This window comes from Podarcis vaucheri (assembly GCF_965113315.1).
Source record: "Podarcis vaucheri genome assembly, chromosome: 16".
In the NCBI taxonomy this organism is placed as follows: Eukaryota; Metazoa; Chordata; class Lepidosauria; order Squamata; family Lacertidae; genus Podarcis; species Podarcis vaucheri.
In genome coordinates this window covers 2,436,956-2,459,143 of record NC_138754.1, presented here as the reverse complement: position 1 = coordinate 2,459,143, position 22,188 = coordinate 2,436,956, and the positions used below count along the sequence as shown (strand labels likewise).

Below are 22,188 nucleotides of genomic sequence, written 5' to 3'. Positions count from 1 at the left end.
GGAGAGCTGCTACCAGTTGGTGGAGGCAGTGACTGGTAAAAAACTGCCTTTAACAGATGCCTGACATTCATCAATGTGGGGGAAAGCGCATATTTTCCAAGGGGCCCTTCAACCGGAATTATTCTAAAGGAACAAGCAAGAAACAAACACCTGGACTGCGCACCCGGATTCGAGTCCTGACATCCGTCAGCTGCGACCTGGGGTTGACGGAACCAGTTCTCCTCCCTTTCAAAAGCTAAATCCCTCCAGCTCCACCCTCGCCTCACCAAGATGGGACGAGCTTGAAAGAACACGTTGCTCTTAGGGTATTTATCTTTTCTCGAAAGACAAAAACAGGCCTTCTGGGTTTTAGAAAAATGTTTTATTTCACGGCCAAGGAGAGGGCACGGCTGAGGGAGGAACGAAAAGGGCTGACACATCCCTGGCAACGAAGCTATGGGATTTCACAGAAGGGATGGACAGGGAGGTCTTTATTAGGGACTGGATTACTCCGCACGTAAGGCTGTAAACTTTAAAGCGCATCCAAATCACATTCCCCCGTCAAAGAAACTCCATCACCCAGAATCCTTTGAGGGAAAGATGCTCTGCGTGTATCAATGGTACTTCAAAGGTACACAGCCGCAGTTGTGTTATTATTAAGATCGGAGGCACGACATGACCTTTTATTTTTAAGCAGGAACAGTTGGCTCTGGAAAGGTTAGGCAGGTAAGCTTTTCTGGGGTTATCGGCACCGTGAGCCTGGCTGCGCCAAAGCGCGCCGCCAGTGCTCCGGGTGCGAGATCACGCACGCTATCCCGTCAATACTTCTTGACTCCCGTTGGCTTCATCTTCTTCACGTAATACTCGTTGCATCCATTGGTCAGCCCAGCAATGAGAGAGAGGTAGCCCTCAAAGTTGACTTTGCCATCCCGACACTCTTCTAGGTTTTTCATGATCCGGTCGATGGCCATCGGATCTTTCTGGTTCTGAGAGAAAAAGAGGGGGCAGGCAGGGAAAAACAACAACAGGCCATTATCATTAGGTAAAGGGACCCCTGACCGTTAGGTCCAGTCATGGCCAACTCTGGGGTTGCGGCGCTCATCTCACTTTACTGGGAGCCGGCGTACAGCTTCAGGGTCATGTGGCCAGCAGGACTAAGCTGCTTCTGGTGAACCAGAGCAGCGCACAGAAACGCCATTTACATTCCCGCCAGAGCGGTACCTATTTATCTACTTCCACTTTGATGTGCTTTCGAACTGCTAGGTTGGCAGGAGCAGGGACCGAGCAACGGGAGCTCACCCCGTCGCGGGGATTCGAACTGCCAACCTTCTGATTGGCAAGCCCTAGGCTCTGTGGTTTAACCCACAGCGCCATCCGCATCCCTGCCATTATCACTGCTGTTACCTAAAGGGCCGTCCCGTGGAAGACGGAAGCAAGCTTTCTTCCTGCTGCTCCCGAGGGCAGGATTCGAACCAAGGGATTCAAATGACAAGGAAGGGGATTCTGAGTAAACGTCGAGTACACAAGGGTAAGAGCCGGTGGACAGTGGAAAGGACTCCCTCGGAAGGTGGCCTCCTCTTTTTCCTCGGAGGTTTCTAAACAGAGGTTGGGTGTCCATATTTCAAGGACTATTTTAGCTCCGATTCCTCCTTTTGCAAAAGGAGAAATTACAAAGAGGTAGTGGCCTTGGCCAGTTGCAGGATCAACCTCCCACCAACACCCACTGCCATGCCCCAAATAAAAAAAAAAGTAAAGGTAAAGGACCCCTGGACGGTTAAGGTCCAGTCAAAGGTGACTATGGGGTTGCGGCGCTCATCTTGCTTCCAGGCCGAGGGAGCCGGCGTTTGTAGACAGCTTTCCAGGTCATGTGGCCAGCAGGACTAAACTTCTTCTGGCGCTGTGACGGAAACCAGAGTGCACAGAAACTCTGCTTACCTTCCCTCCGCCGGAGTGGTACCTATTTATCTACTTGCATTGGAATGCTTTCGAACTGCTAGATTGGCAGGAGCAGGGACTGAGCAATGGGAGCTCAGCCCCGTCATGGTGATTCGAACCGCCGACCTTCCAATCGGCACGCCCAAGATGCTCAGTGGCTTAGACCACAGCACCACTCACTCCCTTTTCATGTCCCAAACAGCACAATTTAAAGCCAGTGCCCTCCAGAAATATTGGACTTCTGCTGTCATCAGCCTCCGTCGGTCAGGGATGATCAGAACAACATCCGGAATGAATTGGGCCCTGTGGTCTAAACCACAGAGCCTAGGGCTTGCCGATCAGAAGGTTGGCAGTTTGAATCCCCGTGACAGGGTGAGCTCCCGTTGCTCGGTCCCTGCTCCTGCCAACTTAGCAGTTTGAAAGCACACCGGAGCAAGCAGATAAATAGGTATCACTCCGGTGGGAAGGTAAACGGCGTTTCCGTGCGGTGCTCTGGTTTCGCCAGAAGCGGCTTAGTCATGCTGGCCACATGACCCGGAAAAACTGTCTGTGGATAAATGTCGGCTCCCTCGGCCTGTAAAGCTAGATGAGCGCCGCAACCCGCGACAGGACTTAATGGTCAGGAGTCCTTTACTTGTCTCTGTCTCTTTAATTGTCTCTGCCTCTGCCTGTGATTGGCTCTGGTTCCACCTATGGTTGGGTACCCCTGCCTTCCTACACCCTCCTCTGCAAACAATGACATCAACGTCATCATCTGCAGTCTGAAAAGTAATAATAATAATAATAATAATAATAATCCAATAACAATCCCGTTTCAGCCTTACTCACTTCCATATACCCAGGGACTTCCTTCTCCATCAACTGCCGAAGATCATCCTTCGTCAGATAGTTCTTGTCACCCGCAAATTTGTGGAAAGTGAACATGATATTCTCCATGGCGTGTTCTAGCTGGGATGGCATCTTGGCGCTGGTTTCTGGGGCACGAGGAAGCCTGCAGAGAAACAGGCAAGAGAGAAGGAGATGTTGAGTTTTGCTGTCTTAAATTCCCCTGGTGGTTGATGGAAGAAGCGTAGGTAGTGAAGACTACTAGACTGGACCAATTCTCTGTTGCTGCATTGATGCTTAAAACAAAAAAAAGCAGGGAAAAGGAAAGGAAAGGAAGGAAATTCTAAGGCCAAGCGATCTCATACTGCCATGAACCCAAGGGCCACACTCCCTCCTGGGCAATGTTTCAGGGGCCACATGCCAGGTGGGTGGGACCAGCGGAGAAAATGGGCGGAGTACAAACACCCCCTTCTGTATCCTCCATCCAATGTATGAAAAGGCATGATCAAAATTCGCAGATGCGCTCCAGTCTTGCAAAACCACACACAGAGTGGAGCCGGGAGAGTGTGTGGCATAAGGAGTTTCTTGAAGCCAAACAGAGATGCTTGGAGGGCCACATTAGTCTCCCAAGCCTGTGGATTCGCCACCTCTGATCCAAACTTCCAGAACTATGCGAATCACATGCATTGAGCAAAACAGGCATGATTTCTTTCATTTGGTGGAATGTTTCACAGTGTATTATTTTTAACTCTTTTGCATAATTTGTACATTCATACCTCGGGTTACAGACGCTTCAGGTTGTGTTTTTTTGGGTTGCGGACTGCCAAAACCCAGAACTACCGGAACGGGTTACTTCTGGGTTTCGGCAGTCGGTGCATGCGCAGAAGTGCCAAATCGCAACCCGCACGTGCGCAGATGTGCGTTGCAAACGAACATCCTGCACGGATCACGTTCACAACCCGAGCGTCCACTGTACTGGTTTTCCTCGGTCACGGGCAATGGGATGAGGAGCCAACACAGGACAACTGAGTTCATTCCTCAGCCACCGTTCCATCACCTCTTGGGCTTCAGAGCAGACTTAGCCGAGACACAAATATCTTGGCGGCACCAAGGCCTAGAAAGTTTGATTTTTAAAAAAGTGAGTGAAGATTCTCTGTTAGGTGCATCCTGTGTACCCTTCATAGGAGCCAACTCCCTGGGGCCCACGAAATTTCCCATGAAGGGGCTGGGCAACCACAAATTTTGGGGCCAGGGCCAGCCACACTGCGTGGCACCTATGACTCTGGGCACCCACAGTTGTGGGGCCAAGTTGGCACTCCTGGTTCCCGTGGAGTACCAGCACAGCTGTGCTGCTCTTAAAATGGCCTTGGTGGTTCTGTTGGGTTTTTAAAATTTTAAATAGCGTATGTTCCTAGTCCTCATGGTCAGAAAGCAATGCACAGCGAAAGAACAAGTATGGGTGTGAGGAACAGGGCCATGGAGTCTGGCTTCCTTTTGCTGGCCATACACTGGAAGACAGGACAAAATTCAACCGGTGCAGCTGTTCTTGGAAGGGCGATTGGTTTCAGTTACCTCTGCAGTCATTTCCCCCCCAGATGAACAATAACCCCCATATTCTGTGCGTTCATGAAGAAAGGAAATGTGTTTCTAGCAAGCGCAGAAACTGAGTTAGGCGGCAAAATGTACAGGCACTATTTTCTGCGGGTGCAAAACTGGCCTGTTTCCCCCAGTGTCTTATTTTACCCTGCCCTCCACTTAGCAAAAAATTCCTGCAGATGCCACAAAAAACGCCAAGCCTCTGGGATGTGTGTGTCGCAATGCTCCGGAGGTCGTCAGAGCATGTGCAAAGTTGCACCCCGCCAACAAACACTGAACAACTGGGATGGTGATAGCAGGTCCTGACCTCTTGGGAAATTCCTCCCTAAGGACAGAGAGGAGACCAAGCACTAATCCTGACTGGCTGGTTCCCTGCGGCTCAGTGGAGTTCCTTCTCTTTCCTGCTCCCTTCACATTCCTTCCACTAAACGCTTTGTCTTTGATCCCTGGACCCTGCAGGCTGCCAAGAACATCTGGACTGGGGACAGACCATCTGGTTCCTATCTGGGGAGGGCTGTGCCTGGGGCAGGAGGCGTTGGCTGGCGTCCCGGCCAAAGAGTCTCTCCCACCCGTCCAACCGCCTTCCTCCTCCTCCTCCTGGCTGGCACTACGAGGAAGAAACACAAGGAAGAAGCACACTCTGACCCCAGATCAGCCTCCTGACTCAGCCTCTTAACCCTTCACCAACAAAGACTTCCCTTAAGCATATGGCACCTCTCCAAACAAGAAGCAGCGCTTCAGGCTCCCACTGGGAGATTTGCACTTCCAGGAAACTGGGACTGCTGCCCTTTGCACAAGCATGCCAGCCGGCCAAACACCACCCTTCCCCCCCCTTTTAAATTTAAATTTTATTAACATATAAAACACATACATATACACTTACACAATACACATACACAACACACTGCCTTATTTTCATAACATAAAACATACCTACATTACTCTATAATACCTACCTATACTGTAAAGGTAAAGGGACCCCTGACCATTAGGTCCAGTCGTGACCGACTCTGGGATTGCGGCGCTCATCTTGCTTTACTGGCTGAGGGAGCCGGTGTACAGCTTCCGGGTCATGTGGCCAGCATGACTAAGCCGCTTCTGGCGAACCAGAGCAGTGCACGGAAACACCATTTACCTTCCCACCAGAGCAGTACCTATTTATCTACTTGCACTTTGACGTGTTTTCGAACTGCTAGGTTGGCAGGAGCAGGGACCAAGCAATGGGAGCTCAGCCCGTCGCGGGGATTCGAACCGCCGACTTTCTGATTGGCAAGTCCTAGGCTATGTGGTTTAACCCAGAGCACCACCCGCGTCCCTTTACAGTACATATCAGCAAACCTACACACCTACCCCACACGGACATCCACCAAGTGGCTTGACTTCCAGCTGTTCTTGTTACGCTACTTTTTTTCCCCAATGAGCTTAAACGCATTTCATTATTTCTTTAATCTCTAATTCTCTCTTGACTTTACTCTCCTTTCACTCTAATCATTTTCTGGATTCACTCAGTATCTGTCAGAAATTCTACTTTCCCCACATAACTTTTGATGTATTCCTTAAAGATAGCCCACTCCTTATTCACTTTTTGTACCATATCTCCTCTTATCCTCCCTGTTAGTTCGGCAATATGAAAGTATTCCATCATTTTATATAACCAGTCTGTTTCAGTTGGGACGCTGCTGCTTTTCCAATTTTTTAGCAATCAATAACCTTGCCGCCGTTCTTCTTGCTGACTGTTCTTTTTATTTCCTCTGACATGACACCTAAGAGAAAGGATTCTAGATTCCCCCCCCAAATGAAAATCTAAACATCTTTTTCAGTTTGTTATAGATATTTTCCCAGAATCCCACTATCTCTTTGCACTCCCACCACATATGTAGAAAGGTTCCTGCCCCGTTGTTGCATCTCCAAGAGACATCACTGCAGTTTTTATACAAAACGCCACCCTTCCCAGTTCACGGGCAATTTCTTTTGACATTTATATTGAGATTTGACAGCCAAGCAAAAATGGCATGCGCCAGAGTCAGAGAGATAGCTGAGTTGGTGAGAGAATGGTGCTGGTAATGCCAAGGTTGCAGGTTCTGTCTCCCTATGGGGCAGCTGAAGATTCCTGCCGTTGGGGGGGTTGGGCTAGAGGATCTTCAGGGTTCCCTTCCAATTCTCTAAGTCTATCATTCTACGAGACCAGACCCGCTAAGAGATGACTACAAACTCAATTCCCGGCGCCAATTGTGGATGCACAGAAACACCAAACAATCTTGAAGAAAATACACAAGACGGAGAGCCAGCAAATATCATTTACAGATTTCTAAGCTAAGGATAAAAACTGTCTGGGTATATAACACATGCTCATCGTGGGTGGCAAGAGATTTGGCAGCGGGTGGAGAAGGGCGGTTGTCACAAAACAAACCCAAAAAACAGGCAAAGCCCATGAGAACTAACTCCTCTAAGTTGTCTGTTACCAGCCGTGACTTTTTCTACCGCCGCTAAATTGCCAGACCTGACTCCACTGTCCCTTTAAGGTGAGGTGGAAAAGGTACAGCCGATTCTGGACCAGTTCCAACCTGGCTGCTGTAACCAGGTGTGCAATTAGGATAATGAATTAATTCAACAATTAATACATTAATCTGCTGGCATTTTCAGCCGTGAATTACATCTTGGTCATGCCGGGGGCGCTTCCCTCCCTGCGAGAAGCCAAGTTACAGGGAACCGGGCAGAGGGCCTTCTCAGTGGTGGCGCCCGCCCTGTGGAACGCCCTCCCACCAGATGTCAAGGGGATAAACAACTACCTGACGTTTAGAAGACATCTGAAGTTTTTAATGTTTGAAGTTTTATTCTGTTTTTAGTGTTCTGTTAGTAGCTGCCCAGAGGGGCTGGGGAAACCAGATGGATGGGGCAGAAATAATAAAATTATTATTATTATTATTATTATTATTATTATTACTACTACTACTACTACTACTATTACCCCATCTACTATAAGGAAAAGCTGCACAGCCCTGTGTTCTGGAAACTCTGTTTCCAGGCTGCCTGCTTCAAATGAGTCGGGTTGGTCTAGCAGACCCTACATGACCCCCTCCAACCCTTACGAACTCTCAACTCCCCACCTTCATGTGGTGGCATCTTCCCTCTCTCTTGGGAGGTCAACAAACAACCGTGTTGAGGATGCCCTAGCTGTCTGCTTCGAGCTGGGCGGGCTGTTCTGGGCGACCATACGGGGGCCACTTCAACTTTTACCAATGCCAAGCTCTCCAAAGTCGTCTCGGCATCCTGTCCGAAGGCAAAGACACCATCCGCTCCATCTGCTTCACCTGGAAACCGGACGCGGCGTAGAAAGACTCGTGGCGCAATTGTTGAGTCTCTCCCCCCCGAGATCCCACAACCTGGAGCAGATCATTAAGCAAACAGTCTGTGAGCACCTAGAAAGGAATGTTGTGATCACCAATAGTCAGCATGGATTTCTGAAAAATAAGTCATGTCAGACTAACCTGATCTCGTTTTTTGACAGAATTACAAGCCTGGTAGATGAAGGGAACGCAGTGGATGTAGCCTACCTTGATTTCAGCAAAGCATTTGACAAGGTGCCCCATGATATTCTTGTAAAAAAGCTGGTAAAATGCGGTCTTGACTATGCTACCACTCAGTGGATTTGTAACTGGCTGACTGACCGAACCCAAAGGGTGCTCATCAATGGTTCCTCTTCATCCTGGAGAAGAGTGACTAGTGGGGTGCCACAGGGTTCTGTCTTGGGCCCGGTCTTATTCAACATCTTTATCAACGACTTGGATGATGGACTCAAGGGCATCCTGATCAAATTTGCAGATGACACCAAACTGGGAGGGGTGGCTAACACCCCAGAGGACAGGATCACACTTCAAAACGACCTTGACAGATTAGAGAACTGGGCAAAAACAAACAAGATGAATTTTAACAGGGAGAAATGTAAAGTATTGCACTTGGGCAAAAAAAATGAGAGGCACAAATACAAGATGGGTGACACCTGGCTTGAGAGCAGTACATGTGAAAAGGGTCTAGGAGTCTTGGTTGACCACAAACTTGACATGAGCCAACAGTGTGACGCGGCAGCTAAAAAAGCCAATGCAATTCTCGGCTGCATCAATAGGAGTATAGCATCTAGATCAAGGGAAGTAATAGTGCCACTGTATTCTGCTCTGGTCAGACCACACCTGGAGTACTGTGTCCAGTTCTGGGCACCACAATTCAAGAAGGACACTGACAAACTGGAACGTGTCCAGAGGAGGGCAACCAAAATGGTCAAAGGCCTGGAAACGATGCCTTATGAGGAACGGCTAAGGGAGCTGGGCATGTTTAGCCTGCAGAAGAGGAGGTTCAGGGGTGATATGATAGCCATGTTCAAATATATAAAAGGATGTCACATAGAGGAGGGAGCAAGGTTGTTTTCTGCTGCTCCAGAGAAGCGGACACGGAGCAATGGATCCAAACTATAAGAAAGAAGATTCCACCTAAACATTAGGAAGAACTTCCTGACAGTAAGAGCTGTTCGACAGTGGAATTTGCTGCCAAGGAGTGTGGTGGAGTCTCCTACTTTGGAGGTCTTTAAGCAGAGGCTTGACAACCATATGTCAGGAGTGCTCTGATGGTGTTTCCTGCTTGGCAGGGGGTTGGACTCGATGGCCCTTGTGGTCTCTTCCAACTCTATGATTCTATGATTCTATGATTCTATGAACCCCTGAGGGTGCTCAAACTGCCTCAGTTTCCCCTCTCTTCCTCAGGTAAGGCCCCAGAGGTTTGATAATGGCAAGACAGGAACGGAGCCAAGTCTGAGATAAATCTCAGTGCAAAGAGCAGGGTGGGACGAGAGAGGCAGAAGGAGTCCAGATACCCGAAGGGCGTGGCCCCCAGGTTGTCTTAAGGCCTAAGCCATCTCCTCTTGGCTCCCAGCCCATTTCCCTGCTCATAACCTGCGGCTTCTTGCCTGACGCCTGGAGCCTTCTGGAAGGAATCCCACACCGCCAACGGGACATCGGTTCCCTTACAGTTGCAATTCCTCCCCCCCCCCCCACCCATGGTAAATCTTTAATGATTTAAAATACAAATGTACAATGAAGATAAGTATAGAAGAGTTAAAGACAGAAGAAGAAAGCATCAAAAAGTAAGAAAAAAAGAACCAACAATTTATACAAAAACATATCCATCAAATAAAAAATAATTCTGCATAAAACTTCCAATCGTTCTCATTACAGTGGTACCTCAGGTTACATATGCTTCAGGTTACATACGCTTCAGGTTGCAGACTCCGCTAACCCAGAAACAGTGCTTCAGGTTAAGAACTTTGCTTCAGCATGAGAACAGAAATCGTGCTCTGGTGGCGCAGCAGCAGCAGGAGGCCCCATTAGCTAAAGTGGTGCTTCAGGTTAAGAACAGTTTTAGGTTAAGAACGGACCTCCGGAACGAATTAAGTACTTAACCCGAGGTACCACTTTATACTGTTTCTATTGTCATGGTTTTGTCGCAGTTGCAATTCTAGTCGCTGCTGCAAACCGCAGGAGAGGGGAGAGCGCTCTTGTGTTCGAATCCTGCTTACTGGTTTCTCACAGGGATCTGGTCGGCCGCTGTGAGAACAGGATGCTGGACGGTCCCTTGGCCTGAACCTGCAGCTCTCCTCTGATGTTCTTACTTGGAGAGCCCAGGGATTGAATTTGTTGCATGCCAAGCCGACGCTCTTGCGCTGAGCTGGGAAAGCAAACCAAGGTGCTAGTCCTCAAGGGTTCTGAATGAAAGGCCAACTCAAACACTTTGTTAGAGTGTTGGGATCCTTCTTGCTAAGTAAAGTCGACACTGACTGGCAGCGGCTCTCCAAGGGCAGGGGAGATTCCCAGGCCTACTTGGAGACGCCAGAGATTGGTACCCTCTGAATGCAAAGCATGAGCTTTAAGGCTTAGATATGGCTCCCGCCCAAATAAGAAAGAAAGATTCCAGTCCTCATGGTTCCAAATGAAAGGGCTCCGAGACAGGGGATAATTGCCAACCCTTCATGCAGATGCTGGGGATCAAACCTGAGACCTTTGGCATGCAATAATAATAATAATAATAATAATAATAATAATAAATATTTTTTAAAAATTTTAAAAATAAATTTTATTTCCGATATACACTCTTTTAAAATCACAAACTTACCAAAAAGAAAAAACACTAAAAATAAACAAATATAGACAGTAAAACATCAAGACGTAAATATATTTCTCCAAAAGTACTAATTATCATATCGTCATTCTGACTTCCCTCCACCACGATTTAAGCTATATCACATTAATAACCTTCTTGCAGTTCCTTCTTTCAACTTTTGTCTTTACTTCGCAGATTCTATAGTTCACCTACTGTTATTTTAATATTACCTAAGTTTTTTTCCATGTATGATATAATAAAAAATATTTAATTTATACCCCGCCCTTCCTGGTTCAAAAACCGGGCCCAGGGCAGCTAACAACAAATTTAAAACACTTTAAAACACTTAATTATAAAAGCAGCAAAAAATACAGTATAAAAACATGAATAACAATAAAATATTCAGAATTCAATTTAGGAGAAATAAGCATTAGATAATCCTCAGGGCTAGCTGGCTGAATTGGTCCTACTTGGGCCAGCGAGGAGGCCAGGGGAGAATTAGCTGTGGGGTCTCAGAGCGGGTGATCTTCATAAAAGGGGAGGGGGAAGGAAGAGAAGGGAAATAAAAGACTGAATTCAAATTAAAGGCCAGGCGGAATAGCTCTGTCTTACAGGCCTGACGGAAGGAGGTTAAATCCTGCAGGGCCCTGGTCTCATTGGACAGAGCATTCCACCAGGTCGGGGCCACCACTGAGAAGGCCCTGCTGGAGGATAGTCTGACTTCCTTAATGACCGGGACCTCTAAACTATGGTTATTCATGGACCTTAAGGTCCTCTGCGGGGCAGACCAGGAGAGGTGGTCCCGTAAATACGAGGGCCCTAAGCCACAAAGGGCTTTAAAGGTCAAGACCAGCACCTTGGCAAAGGCTCTGCCCCAGAACTACTGCCTTCCCTCTAAAAAAAAATGCAAGCTTCTGGTCCTCATGGGGCTGGTTGAAGAGGAACACAGAAGGCTGCACACACCAAGCAGCAGCTGCAGAAGACTCTTTCAAAGGGGAAGCGATTTTGCTTAATCACAGAGGTTTCCTGTCATTGCCCGCTCCCTTCTGGGTGTTCCCCTTGGGTGGGTGTTGGCTGGAGGCTGCAGAGGAGAAGTTGTCTTAGGAGGGGGGCAGAGGGGAGGGGAAGGACTCCTCATCCCTTGGCTGTTAACGCAATGACTAAACAGGGCTTAAGAGATCCTGGCAAGCTCCCCAGCTCTGTTGCTGTTGTCTCTGGAGCGGGACAGCTCTCCCCACGGAGTCCCGGGTACATGGGCAAGGCCTGGACTTGGTTGGCATTTGCCAACAGACGGCCTCGTGGGTAATGACTCTGGGAGAAAGCATCTCCAACACTGGGCAAAAGAGACAGAGGACATGAATCCCCCTAGAGGAAGATGACGCAGAATAACGGTTGTTGTTGTTGTTTAGTTGTTTAGTCGTGTCCGCCTCTTCGTGACCCCATGGACCAGAGCATGCCAGGCCCTCCTGTCTTCCACTGCCTCCCTCATGCTGGTCTCTTCGAGAACACTGTCCAACCATCTCGTCCTCTGTTGTCCCCTTCTCCTTGGGCCCTTCATCTTCCCCAACATCAGGGTCTTTTCCAGGGAGTCTTCTCTTCTCATGAGGTGGCCAAAGTCTTGGAGCCTCAGCTTCAGGATCTGTCCTTCCAGTGAGCACTCAGGGCTGATTTCCTTCAGAATGGAGAGGTTTGATCTTCTTGCAGTCCATGGGACTCTCAAGAGTCTCCCTCCAGCACCAGAATTCAAAAGCATCCATTCTTCGGCGATCAGCCTTCTTGATGGACCAGCTCTCACAGAAAAGAGGGAGAGAATTTAGGATGCCCTCTTTTGCAGGTGGCACCATCTTTTTGCGGACCGTAGTCTGGTGAGCAGCTGCTTTGCATACAAAATGTCCCAGGCATCTCCAGGCAGGGTTGGGAAAAACGCCCTACCCGAAACCCTGGAGAGCTGTTGCCAGTCAGTGTTCACAATATAGAACTAGATTGACTGCAAACTTGGCTGCAAGGCTGTCCTTCGCTGGCCTTTTCTCGGCCCAGAATCCATCTCGCAAACGCCAAAATCTCAGTCCCGATGTTCTGCAGCTCTGAAATAGTCCCTTGGGGTCAGTGCTGAGAGGTTTTCCAGGCTCCAGCTGCCCAGTGTGGGGTTTGGAGGTCCATCTGGAGCCGGGAGCCTCGGCCATCGCACAGAGAGAGTGTAAAAGATTTATAAGCAGACGTCAGCCAGTGCCGAAACCCACAAACCCTTTTAACGGCTTCTCGGAAGCATCTGTGCAATGCAGAGAACATATACTGTACCGGGAAGAATACAAACTGTTTCTCTTTCCCTCTCTCTTTAAAGACACCCACAAATACATATGTTTTAACACCCCTGGACATACAATGAAGCTGAATGTTGCAAGATTCAGGACAGAAGAAAGAATGAATATAGAAAGAAAGATAGACCAATGTATCACGATGTCTGAAATGAAGATGTAACTTTGTAGAGGAGAACAGGGTCATGTCCTGGCAACTGTTACTACTAATTAGGTAGGGTTGCCATGTTTCAAAAAGTGAAAATAAGAACACAAAAGCTGTTGACCTTTTTTTTTGGAGGGCGTGGGGTGGCCAAAGTTGCTGAGCTTACGTTTTTGAGCTATTTTTAATGAAATTCGCCAAAATCTACTCTTCCGACGTGGGTTGCCGTAAGTCCAGATTTTCCCGGACATTTCAGTGATTTCCACCCATAGTTTCCAGCAGGCAAATCTCAGCTATGTCTGGGTAATTCCGGACATATCGCAACCCTAACTTAGGGGTCTAAAACTAGCACTCTTTTTATTTTACTTACCTTTTATTGCTGCAACTGTTGTTTTATAGTACAGTGGTACCTCAGGTTAAGTACTTAATTCGTTACGGAGGTCTGTTCTTAACCTGAAACTGTTCTTAACCTGAAGCACCACTTTAGCTAATGGGGCCTCCTGCTGCTGCTGCGCCGCCGGAGCCCGATTTCTGTTCTCATCCTGAAGCAAAGTTCTTAACCTGAAGCACTATTTCTGGGTTAGCGGAGTGTGTAACCTGAAGCGTATGTAACCTGAAGCGTCTGTAACCCAAGGTACCACTGTACAGAGCAGAAGGGCGGTGGGAATAATAAGAGAAGCGATGTCTGGCTTCACGGTTTTTCCTACATCATGTCTTTTTTAACATAGCACATGATACATTGCCCGGCCCCAATGAGTGTGTGCATGTGCTATGCAAAAGTCACGATGCAAGAAAAACCTTGAAGCCAGATGTTGCCTCTTCTACACAGCGCCATCCTTATTTCAGACATTGTGATATATCGGTATATCACGATGTTTATCTGGTGATAGACAGTATATTGAAAACCGGATACTGCCTTGCCCTAAGCGTGTGGACCAGGAAAGAGGCGTGGCCTGGAAGGGTCGTGGCTTAGTGAGAGGCCACTCCCACAGCATCCATTCAAAGCACATGGCTTCCTGCAAAGGATCCTGGGAATCTTAGCTCTGTGGTGGGAAAAGCCACTTTGGGGGGAAGCCATGACCGTTAAAGGAGTAGACAAGTTCTTAAATTGTATGGTGTGGATGTGGGCAGAGAGGCCCAGAGGACTGCATCTGGTTCTGGGGCCTGAGGCTTCCCCCCGACTCTGCTCTAGCCATTGCATGATACTGCCTTACTTCTTGATACAGGGCGAAGAGAATGATGGTGCTCTGAGTCAAGGGTTAATCTCTTTGGTTAAGAGTGTGAGCAGGCTCACATTCTCCCCAAGTAACTCACAGATGGAATTCCATTCATGATGAGTAAGTCTAGCAATGGGGTCCTATGCTTCCGAAGGCATGCGCTCATGCGCCCACACAGTGCCAAACCCTGTTTATTTTAAGGGCTGTCCTTTGTTCAAAGAGCAATCCCTTTCTTACAGACTCCACCCAGAATTCTGCTCAGATCTCAACAGTCGGCCACAGATGCCCTTATTCCATGGTGAGCTTTCTCTGTGTGTGTGTTTGTGTATTTGCACATGCACAGACATGCACAAACTTGCACAAACCACGGGCTTACCAGAGTCTTCTAGCACACCAGATCCACCAATATCCAAACAACTATTTCGACAAGCAATAGGATTTAGTTTTCTAGCACACTGGAAAACTGCTTCGACAAGCAACAGAGCTTAGCAGCTTTAAATGGAAAGGTATTGGTGCAGATATAAGAACATTGGAACAGCCTCCAGAATGAGACCAATGGCCCACCAATGAGCCCAGGATCCTGTTCTCACAATGGCCAACCAGAGGCGTCTTTTTGGAAAACTCCAAAGCACAAAAACACTTCTCCCTCAAGTGATGCTCAGAATCATCGCTGCCTCCAGCCATGTAGGGCAGAGCCGAGCCACCAGGACTAGCAGCCATCGAGAGCCCTCCCTTCCTCCAGGAATGGCTGTGTAATCCTCTTTCTAAGCCATCCAAGTGGGTGGACATCCCTGGCTCCTGTGGCAGGGAGTTCCACAGTTCAACTGTGTGCTGCGTGAAGAAGTCCTTCCGTTCGTCGGTCCCAAATCTCCCAACGCTTGGCTTCGTTGGATGTCCAGTGTTATGAGGGAGAAAAACATGGATCTGCCTGCAAGCCATGAACCATTTTATAAACTTCTATCATGTGGCCTTTTACTATCTATCTCTCTATCTAACTACCTACCTATCTATCATCAATCAATCAATCAATCAATCATCTACCTACCAATCATCTACAGTATCTATCTCTCTATCTACCAATAATCTATCTATCAATTATCTATTTATTTATTTATTTATCTATCTATCTATCTACCTACCTATCATCTATCTATCAATCATCTATCTATCTATCTATCTATCTATCTATCTATCTATCTATCTATCTATCTATCTATCTATCTCTATCTATCTATCTATCTATCTACCTACCAATCATCTATCTATCTACCTACCTACCTACCTACCAATCATCTACCTACCTACCTACCTATCATCTCTCTATCATCTATCTATCTATCTATCATCTATCTATCTATCTACCAATCATCCATCTATCTATCTATCTATCTATCTATCTATCTATCTATCTATCTATCATCTATCTATCTATCATCTATCTATCTATCTATCTATCTATCTATCTATCTATCTATCTATCTAAATATCATCTATCATCTATCTACCAATCATCTACCTACCTACCTATCATCTACCTATCATCTACCTATCATCTATCTATCTATCTATCTAATTTGCTACTGACTTTTGAGTGCTCTGGATGCTGGACTGATTGATCTGTCCCACCCCTTCCTCCCAAGGGGGGCAAAGAGCAGCTAACTAGATCACTTACATGATAATAATTAATAATAATAATAATAATAATAATAATAATAATAATAATAATAATAATTTATTTCTACCCCACCCATCTGTCTGGGTTTCCTCAGTCACTCTGGGCGGCTCCCAATAGAATATTAAAAACGCAATAAATACATCAAACATTAAAAACTTCCCTGAACGGGGCTGCCTCCAGGTGTCATCTAAAAGTCAGGTAGTTGCTTATTTCCTTGACATCTGCTGGGAGGGCGTTCCACAGGGTGGAGGCCACCACCGAGAAGGCCCTCTGCCTGGTTCCCTGTAACCTCACATCTTGCAGGGAGGGAACCTCCAGAAGGCCCTCAGAGCTGGACCTCAGTGTCCAGGCCGAACGATGAAACAACGTGGCGGATTTTGGTCCATTTTAATTGCAACGGATCTCCTCGGAGCAAGACTTTGTTGGGACATCCCCGCCCTTCTCTGACAGCTTGCCACAGTGGGCTGAGATTGGCACTCTTAATTCCATTTACGTATCTCTCCCCCAGGAGGCAGCTCAAAGCATTTTACAAGAAAGCAGGCGCATCGGTTAAAAAACAATTCCATGTAATTGTTTTTTGTTTTTTAAAAAATGATGAGGCAATTATAAGCATAGAGATGCTTTTGAAAACAACAACTCGTACACAGAATCAATTCAGAATCTGGGACAGGTGCCAAACATCCTAAAAGGGGGCGAGACAAATTCGTGGAGGCTGTTCAATGGCTGCTAGCAGAAATGGCGCTGTCCCCCGTCGGAGGCAGTACGCTTTGCAACGCCAGTTGCTGCGAAATCAGAGAGGTTGCTGTGAGAACCGGGTCAGGCTTTAGATTCGGATCTAAAGCACATCCGAATCACGTTGGAAGCACATGCCTTCCCCCAGAGAATTCTGGGAGCTGTGGTTTGTTTTATTACTGGCCCGGGTTCGAAACCTGACTTGGCCACATGACACTCCCTGGGCGTGACCCTGCGGGCCAGTCACTTATCCCTCTGAGCCTATAGCCCTACCTCACAAAGTTGTTGTGGGGATCGAATGAGGAGATGGAGAAGCATGGAACCCTACTGTGATCCCTTTGGAGGAAGAAAAACGTTGGGATGCAAACGCAGAAAATAAATGGAATAAATAAAGAGGAAGCGTTCTTTCCTTGCATGTCATGTTCACAGCCAGAAGGCATTCTGAACTGGCTCGATTCTTCTTTTCCACTGGGGCAACCAGTTAATTTATTCAGGATGGATTTAAAGAGAGCAGAGCGCTGGCATCACCGGAGGAATGCGAGGAGAGGAGGGCTGGGGAATCCTTTCCGCCCCGAGGGCCAGATCCGTAGTCTGCCAGCCCTCCGAGGGCCAAGTGGGTGGGAGCAAGGAGGATGCTTCATCTAACTGTTGCAGCACCGTTGCATCAGTTCCATTGGTCCACCTACCTCCATAACATCTACACTGACTGGCAGAGGCTCCCCAGGGTTTCTGGCCACGCACCTTCCCAGCGCGACCTGGAGAAGCCACTGGGGACTGAACCTGTGACCTTCTGCATGCAAAGCATATTCTCAAGCCGCTTGGCTATAGCACTTGAATGAAAAAAACTAAAGCAGGTTTCTAGTCCTCATGAATTAAAACCAGAGCGATTTAACAGCGAATCCCTTTTCACAGGGAACTAGAACTCTGAGACAGTTTCCCAAGAGGTCTCAGCGCCCGTAACAAACCACAGCTCCCAAACTACAGTCATGTGCCCCCCCCAAATAACCCAGGGAATTGTGGTTTGTGAAGGGCACTGCAAAACGTGTGCGGCAAACTACAGTTGATTCCTGGCCATTAAAAGTGGCAGAAAATAATTAAATGTACGGTTTGCGGGCATGGCCTGTGACTGCGAGGAACTGAACCTCCAGGGACAGGGATAGTCTACCTCGGAGGCTCAGATGGGGGTGACAGGCGTAGCTGTATCACGATCTGCTTGGAGGAACAGAGGGAGGAGGAGGAGGAGGAGCTGGCCTTTGGTCTAATCCAGAACGGCTCCCTGCTTATCTTATTATGACCCAGCAAACAGCTTTGCCACCCTGGGAAAACAAATATCCTTTTGAGAAACTTCGGCACCCCACCCACCTCTCTCTCTCCAGATCTGGAAAGAGAAATTCTCTTCACCAGGAGACGGATCCAACTCTTGTGACACGGCCAGGGAGGGTCTCCCCTTGCCAACAAACATGTGGTCTGACGCTGCCTTAAGTAGGTCACAGAAACGCATAAGGGGAACATCTTCTCCGACTGTCCTGTCTGGTTACAGTTCACTCCGGGTCCTTCCATTTCCTCACCCTGAACCCCCAACACCAGAGTCCCCTTCTGACAACTACGCCCCACAATTTGCCCCCCAGAAACTGCAAGAGCGGCTTTAAAACGCTGCAATGGCAGAGCCTTTCAGCAACACACAAATCCTTCAAACTGTTTGCTGGCTTCCTTTGAGATCTCGACAGGCCTGCAACCTTCAGGCACATTTTATGGAGTGAGGGTTCTGTCTCTACGGTGACGCTTAGCCCCATGTTGGGCAAAAGGTCCCTGCACTGCAGAGGGTTGGACTAGATGACCCTCGCGGTTCCCACCAGGCTCTCCAGATGTTTCTATAGAACCTCCAGTTCCAGGGACAGTCTATCTAGATTCCTAGGCTCCTCAGGGCTTTTGGCTGCTGCAAAAACAGGCTGCTGCATGAGATTGGTCCTCTTTGGCCTAATCCTGCTGCCAGGCTCTGTGTGGCATCCCATACAGCAGAAACATCATTTTCCAAGACCACCATCGTCGCAAGCCCAGCAAATCCGAACCCAAATCTTCCTTCTTTAGGCGAAGAAAACATCTCGCTTTTTTTCTTTTGTGATTTGGAGAATCATTCCCAAACCCATAGGCAACCGAACTTATTTTAACGTGCCTGTTTTGCAATTTGGGGGTTGTTTTTAAACATTTCAGTCTGTTGCCACAATTATCCTCTCTGTGTTTCCTATGTGTTATCACATGAAACAACAAACCTTTTACCCAAACGCAAAACTGTTCGTTGTTACTTTAAGGGGTTGAAACGGAGGGGAGTGGATGGGAAGAACAGAGAACTGAAATTCAGGGCTCCGTGGAAAGGGCTGTAGCTGAGCGGTCCCCCAAATCCAATCCCCAGCCCATCCTAGCAAGGAAGGAAGAAAGAAAGAAAATCCTCTATCCTTGTCCTGTCCTGTAACAGACCCTCCCTGTTATAAGGCTGCTCCTTAGATAATCAGGCTGCATGCCACACCCTGGGAGGGGGGGGGCAGCTGTAGTGTGAAACAGGGGAAAGCAAATAAGAGCCTTTCTCCCCATAGACTTGAAGCTACATCAAGGACTGCTGGCCAAGTTTTGAATGGATGGATACAAAGCACGACCCTCCAGACCAGGGGTCAGCAAACTTTTTCAGCAGGGGGCCGGTCCACAACTGTCCCTCAGACCATGTGGTGGGCTGGACTATAATTTTTTTGGGGAAATTGAACGAATTCCTAAGCCCCACAAATAACCCAGAGATGCATTTTAAATAAAAGCACACATTCCACTCATGTAAAAACACGCTGATACCTGGACCGTCTGTGGACCCGGACTGAGAAGGCGATTGGGCTGGATCCAGCCCCCCGGGGCCTTAGTTTGCCTACCCATGCTCCAGACTGGTACCCAGTGCCAATTCCCATCAGACACAATGGCCCACGGCCACTTACATATCATGCATTCTCCCCCCTTTAATTTATTCAATCATTTATCGATCATTAACAAAAGCCCAAGAAACTGCTCCAGGGAAAAACCCACCTCCAGATCACAATATTCCGCAAGAAAACACAACTATCGCAAAATTAAAACATCTCTTCCAAACCTGCAAAAGCGACTTGGGTTTGCTTTCATGGGAGGTGGTTATTTTTTCAAAGAGAGCAACCAGTTCTCCCAGAATTTATTTCTGAATTCGCTTGAAACGCTTCGCCTTAGATGTTATTTTTGTCGTTGGAGACGGCTTCCCAAACTTCGTGGGGCCACTCTTTCCAAGACGGCAGCCACGCTCCTATCAATTTTTGAGCCGCACAGCATACATTTAAAGCACGTTCTCTCTCCCCAGCACCCCAGAGAATCCTGGGAACCATAGTCTGCCAAGGGTGCTGGGAACTGTAGCTCAGTGAGGGAGTAAAGTACAGTTTCCAGGATTCCTCTCCCTTTTTTTGGAGTTGTGTGTGTGTGTGTGTTTAAAAACACAGCAGCCAGGTGGGGTCAGTCTGACAACATCAATAGCTTTGGCTGTCTCTGGCCTAGGAACCAAGACTCACTCGGGGCAAGTTGGACCTTGACCTCAGCTGGAGGGGCTGGGGCCTCTCTGGGTGTGGAATGCAGGTAGCCTCATACAGATCCATCACACCTTTGGAAACTTCTTAGGCATGCTCCCGTAGTAGCAAATGCAAGGGATTTCGGTCGCCAAAGGAACAGGCTACGCTAGATTGACAGTGGCGTGGTCTAGTCCCAGAGCTTTTTTAAAGAAGTAGTTAGGCCCTACTCAAGAGTAGACCCACTGGAATTAATGACCCTGAACTAGCCATGTCTATTAACGAGCCTACTATGAGCAGGACATGCATTTGGATCTATAACCCGTTCATTTATTTCTCTCAGTGCAGAATAGTCACCCTCGGCTAAGGGTCCAGGACACCCCCCAAAAGGTGTCCTTACTCAGTGGGAGAGCAGGTGCTTTGAATGCAGAAGGTGGCAGGTTCAAGCCCACCGTCTCCAGCTAGGGGTAGGGGAACGAGCCCCGTCTGAAACCTCAGAGGGTCGCTGCCAGTCAGTGTAGACAACACTGAACTGGATGGAACAATCACCCGGCTTGGTCTAAAGCAGTTTCCTCTATTCCTACATATTTCAGAAATGCACCCATTTCATGGATCTGCAGTTTCCCGCTCCCCACAACTGGGATTAGTCGGCCACATGGCTGGGTGGGGAACTCCAGACAAGTCCCTAGTTGGGAGCACACCCTATCCAATGATGGCAGGACACACCCAGCCCCATGTCCCCCCCGAAATTCTGCCTCTGGAACCCCCACGTCCTCTAGTTTTAGTTTTGGGGTGTTGATGATTGGCTCCTCCACCCCTTCAAAGCACTAAACTTGGGGTTACCCCCTTCCGCAACCCCTTCCCCCTAAATAAAGTCTTCCTGGGGAACCCAACCTCCCCTAGTTCTAAATGGGGAGGAAGAAACGAATCATCCTTTTTGCTCAGGACACCAGATTTTAAAATCCCCCTAAAATAAAAATAAATACGCCCTCCCCAGTTTTAGCGATCCTTTTCAGACCCAGAGGTTTTATATTATTATTTTTTCCTACTGCAAGCCCGTATGCAAGAATAAGGACGCGGGTTTTCAATCCACTTGGTCCGGCTCACGAGTAGACCCAGTGGAATCCAAGGGACCCAAGCCCACCTCCGTGCCCATTCGCGGCCATGAACCTGCCTCTATACTCCAAGACAGATTAACGCAGGAAACACACGAGGACTCCCAAAATGAATTCTGAGCGGAGACTGATTGATTCAAGAGGGAAAAAAAAATCCTTGCCCCAAGACACCCAACCCACTTTCTCAAGAGGAGACCACCCCGCTCTCATTCCCCAGGGCGGACCACACCCTTTCCCCAGAACTGCAGGCTTTTCCACTGCAGAAAAAACCAAACGTTCCCTTGCAAAAAATACCAAACTTATTTGGTTTGCAATAAAACTGCACAGCAACCTCAGTCCACTTTTCCCCCCTCCCTGGGGCGCAGAAATTTTTGGGTGGGGAGGAGGGTGCTCCATTTCAATGGGGAGAACCCCACTTTTCTGAATGTTTATTCCAGCCCCCCCGCCGCCCCCCATTTCTATCCCCCTTTAGCAAGCGAGCGCGCAAGCAAGCCAGGGACGCGCGCGTCTTTTCCTGCGCCTCTCCGAAAAGTCCCCGTTACGCGCGGCTGCAACGCCCCAAAGAGACTCACCGCGGAGGAGCTGCAGAGAGCGCGAGAGGGAGCCCGGAGCGACGGCTGGCAGGAGGCAGAGTGAGGCCTCTCGGCCAACGCCTCCGCAAGCCTCGCCAGGCTGGGCTGGGCTGGGCAAGAGGGGCGGAGACGGGGGCCGGCAGCTCCAGCCCCGCCGGGGGAGAGCCAGAGAGGACCGGCCTTTTGGAGAGGAGCCACGTGGGGTTACCAGGAGGAGCCCAGCGCGCCTCAGCCCCACCAGCGAAGGGGCGCCGTTTCACAGGATCCACTGGGCATTCCTTGCTTTTTCTCCCTTTTCCGAAAGGGCTTTTCTGCCTCTCCAGAACAAGCGCAAGGCACTCAGCTATCTGCCAATCTCCCATTCCCACCACCCTT

The 22,188-nt window shown here is 48.4% G+C and overlaps 1 protein-coding gene across 1 annotated transcript; it reads right to left on the bottom strand.

The window, feature by feature from the left end:
- Window positions 1–339: 339 nt before the first annotated feature.
- S100A10 (S100 calcium binding protein A10) lies at window positions 340–21,968 on the bottom strand. Its single transcript, XM_082202668.1, has 3 exons — window positions 21,814–21,968; window positions 2,743–2,905; window positions 340–965 (listed from the first exon to the last, which is right to left on the bottom strand). The coding sequence occupies exons 2-3, from the start codon at window positions 2,872–2,874 to the stop codon at window positions 798–800; spliced, it is 300 nt and encodes a 99-aa protein (XP_082058794.1). The 5' UTR covers window positions 2,875–2,905; window positions 21,814–21,968; the 3' UTR covers window positions 340–797.
- Between the last annotated feature and the right edge of the window lie 220 nt (window positions 21,969–22,188).

Coding starts and splice junctions, on each gene's coding strand:
- S100A10 (XM_082202668.1), bottom strand. CDS start 2,874: ATGCCATCCCAGCTAGAACACGCCATGGAGAATATCATGTTCACTTTC. Junction 966..2,742: donor AAGTCCCTGGGTATATGGAA/GTGAGTAAGGCT, acceptor TTTTTCTCTCAG/AACCAGAAAGATCCGATGGC.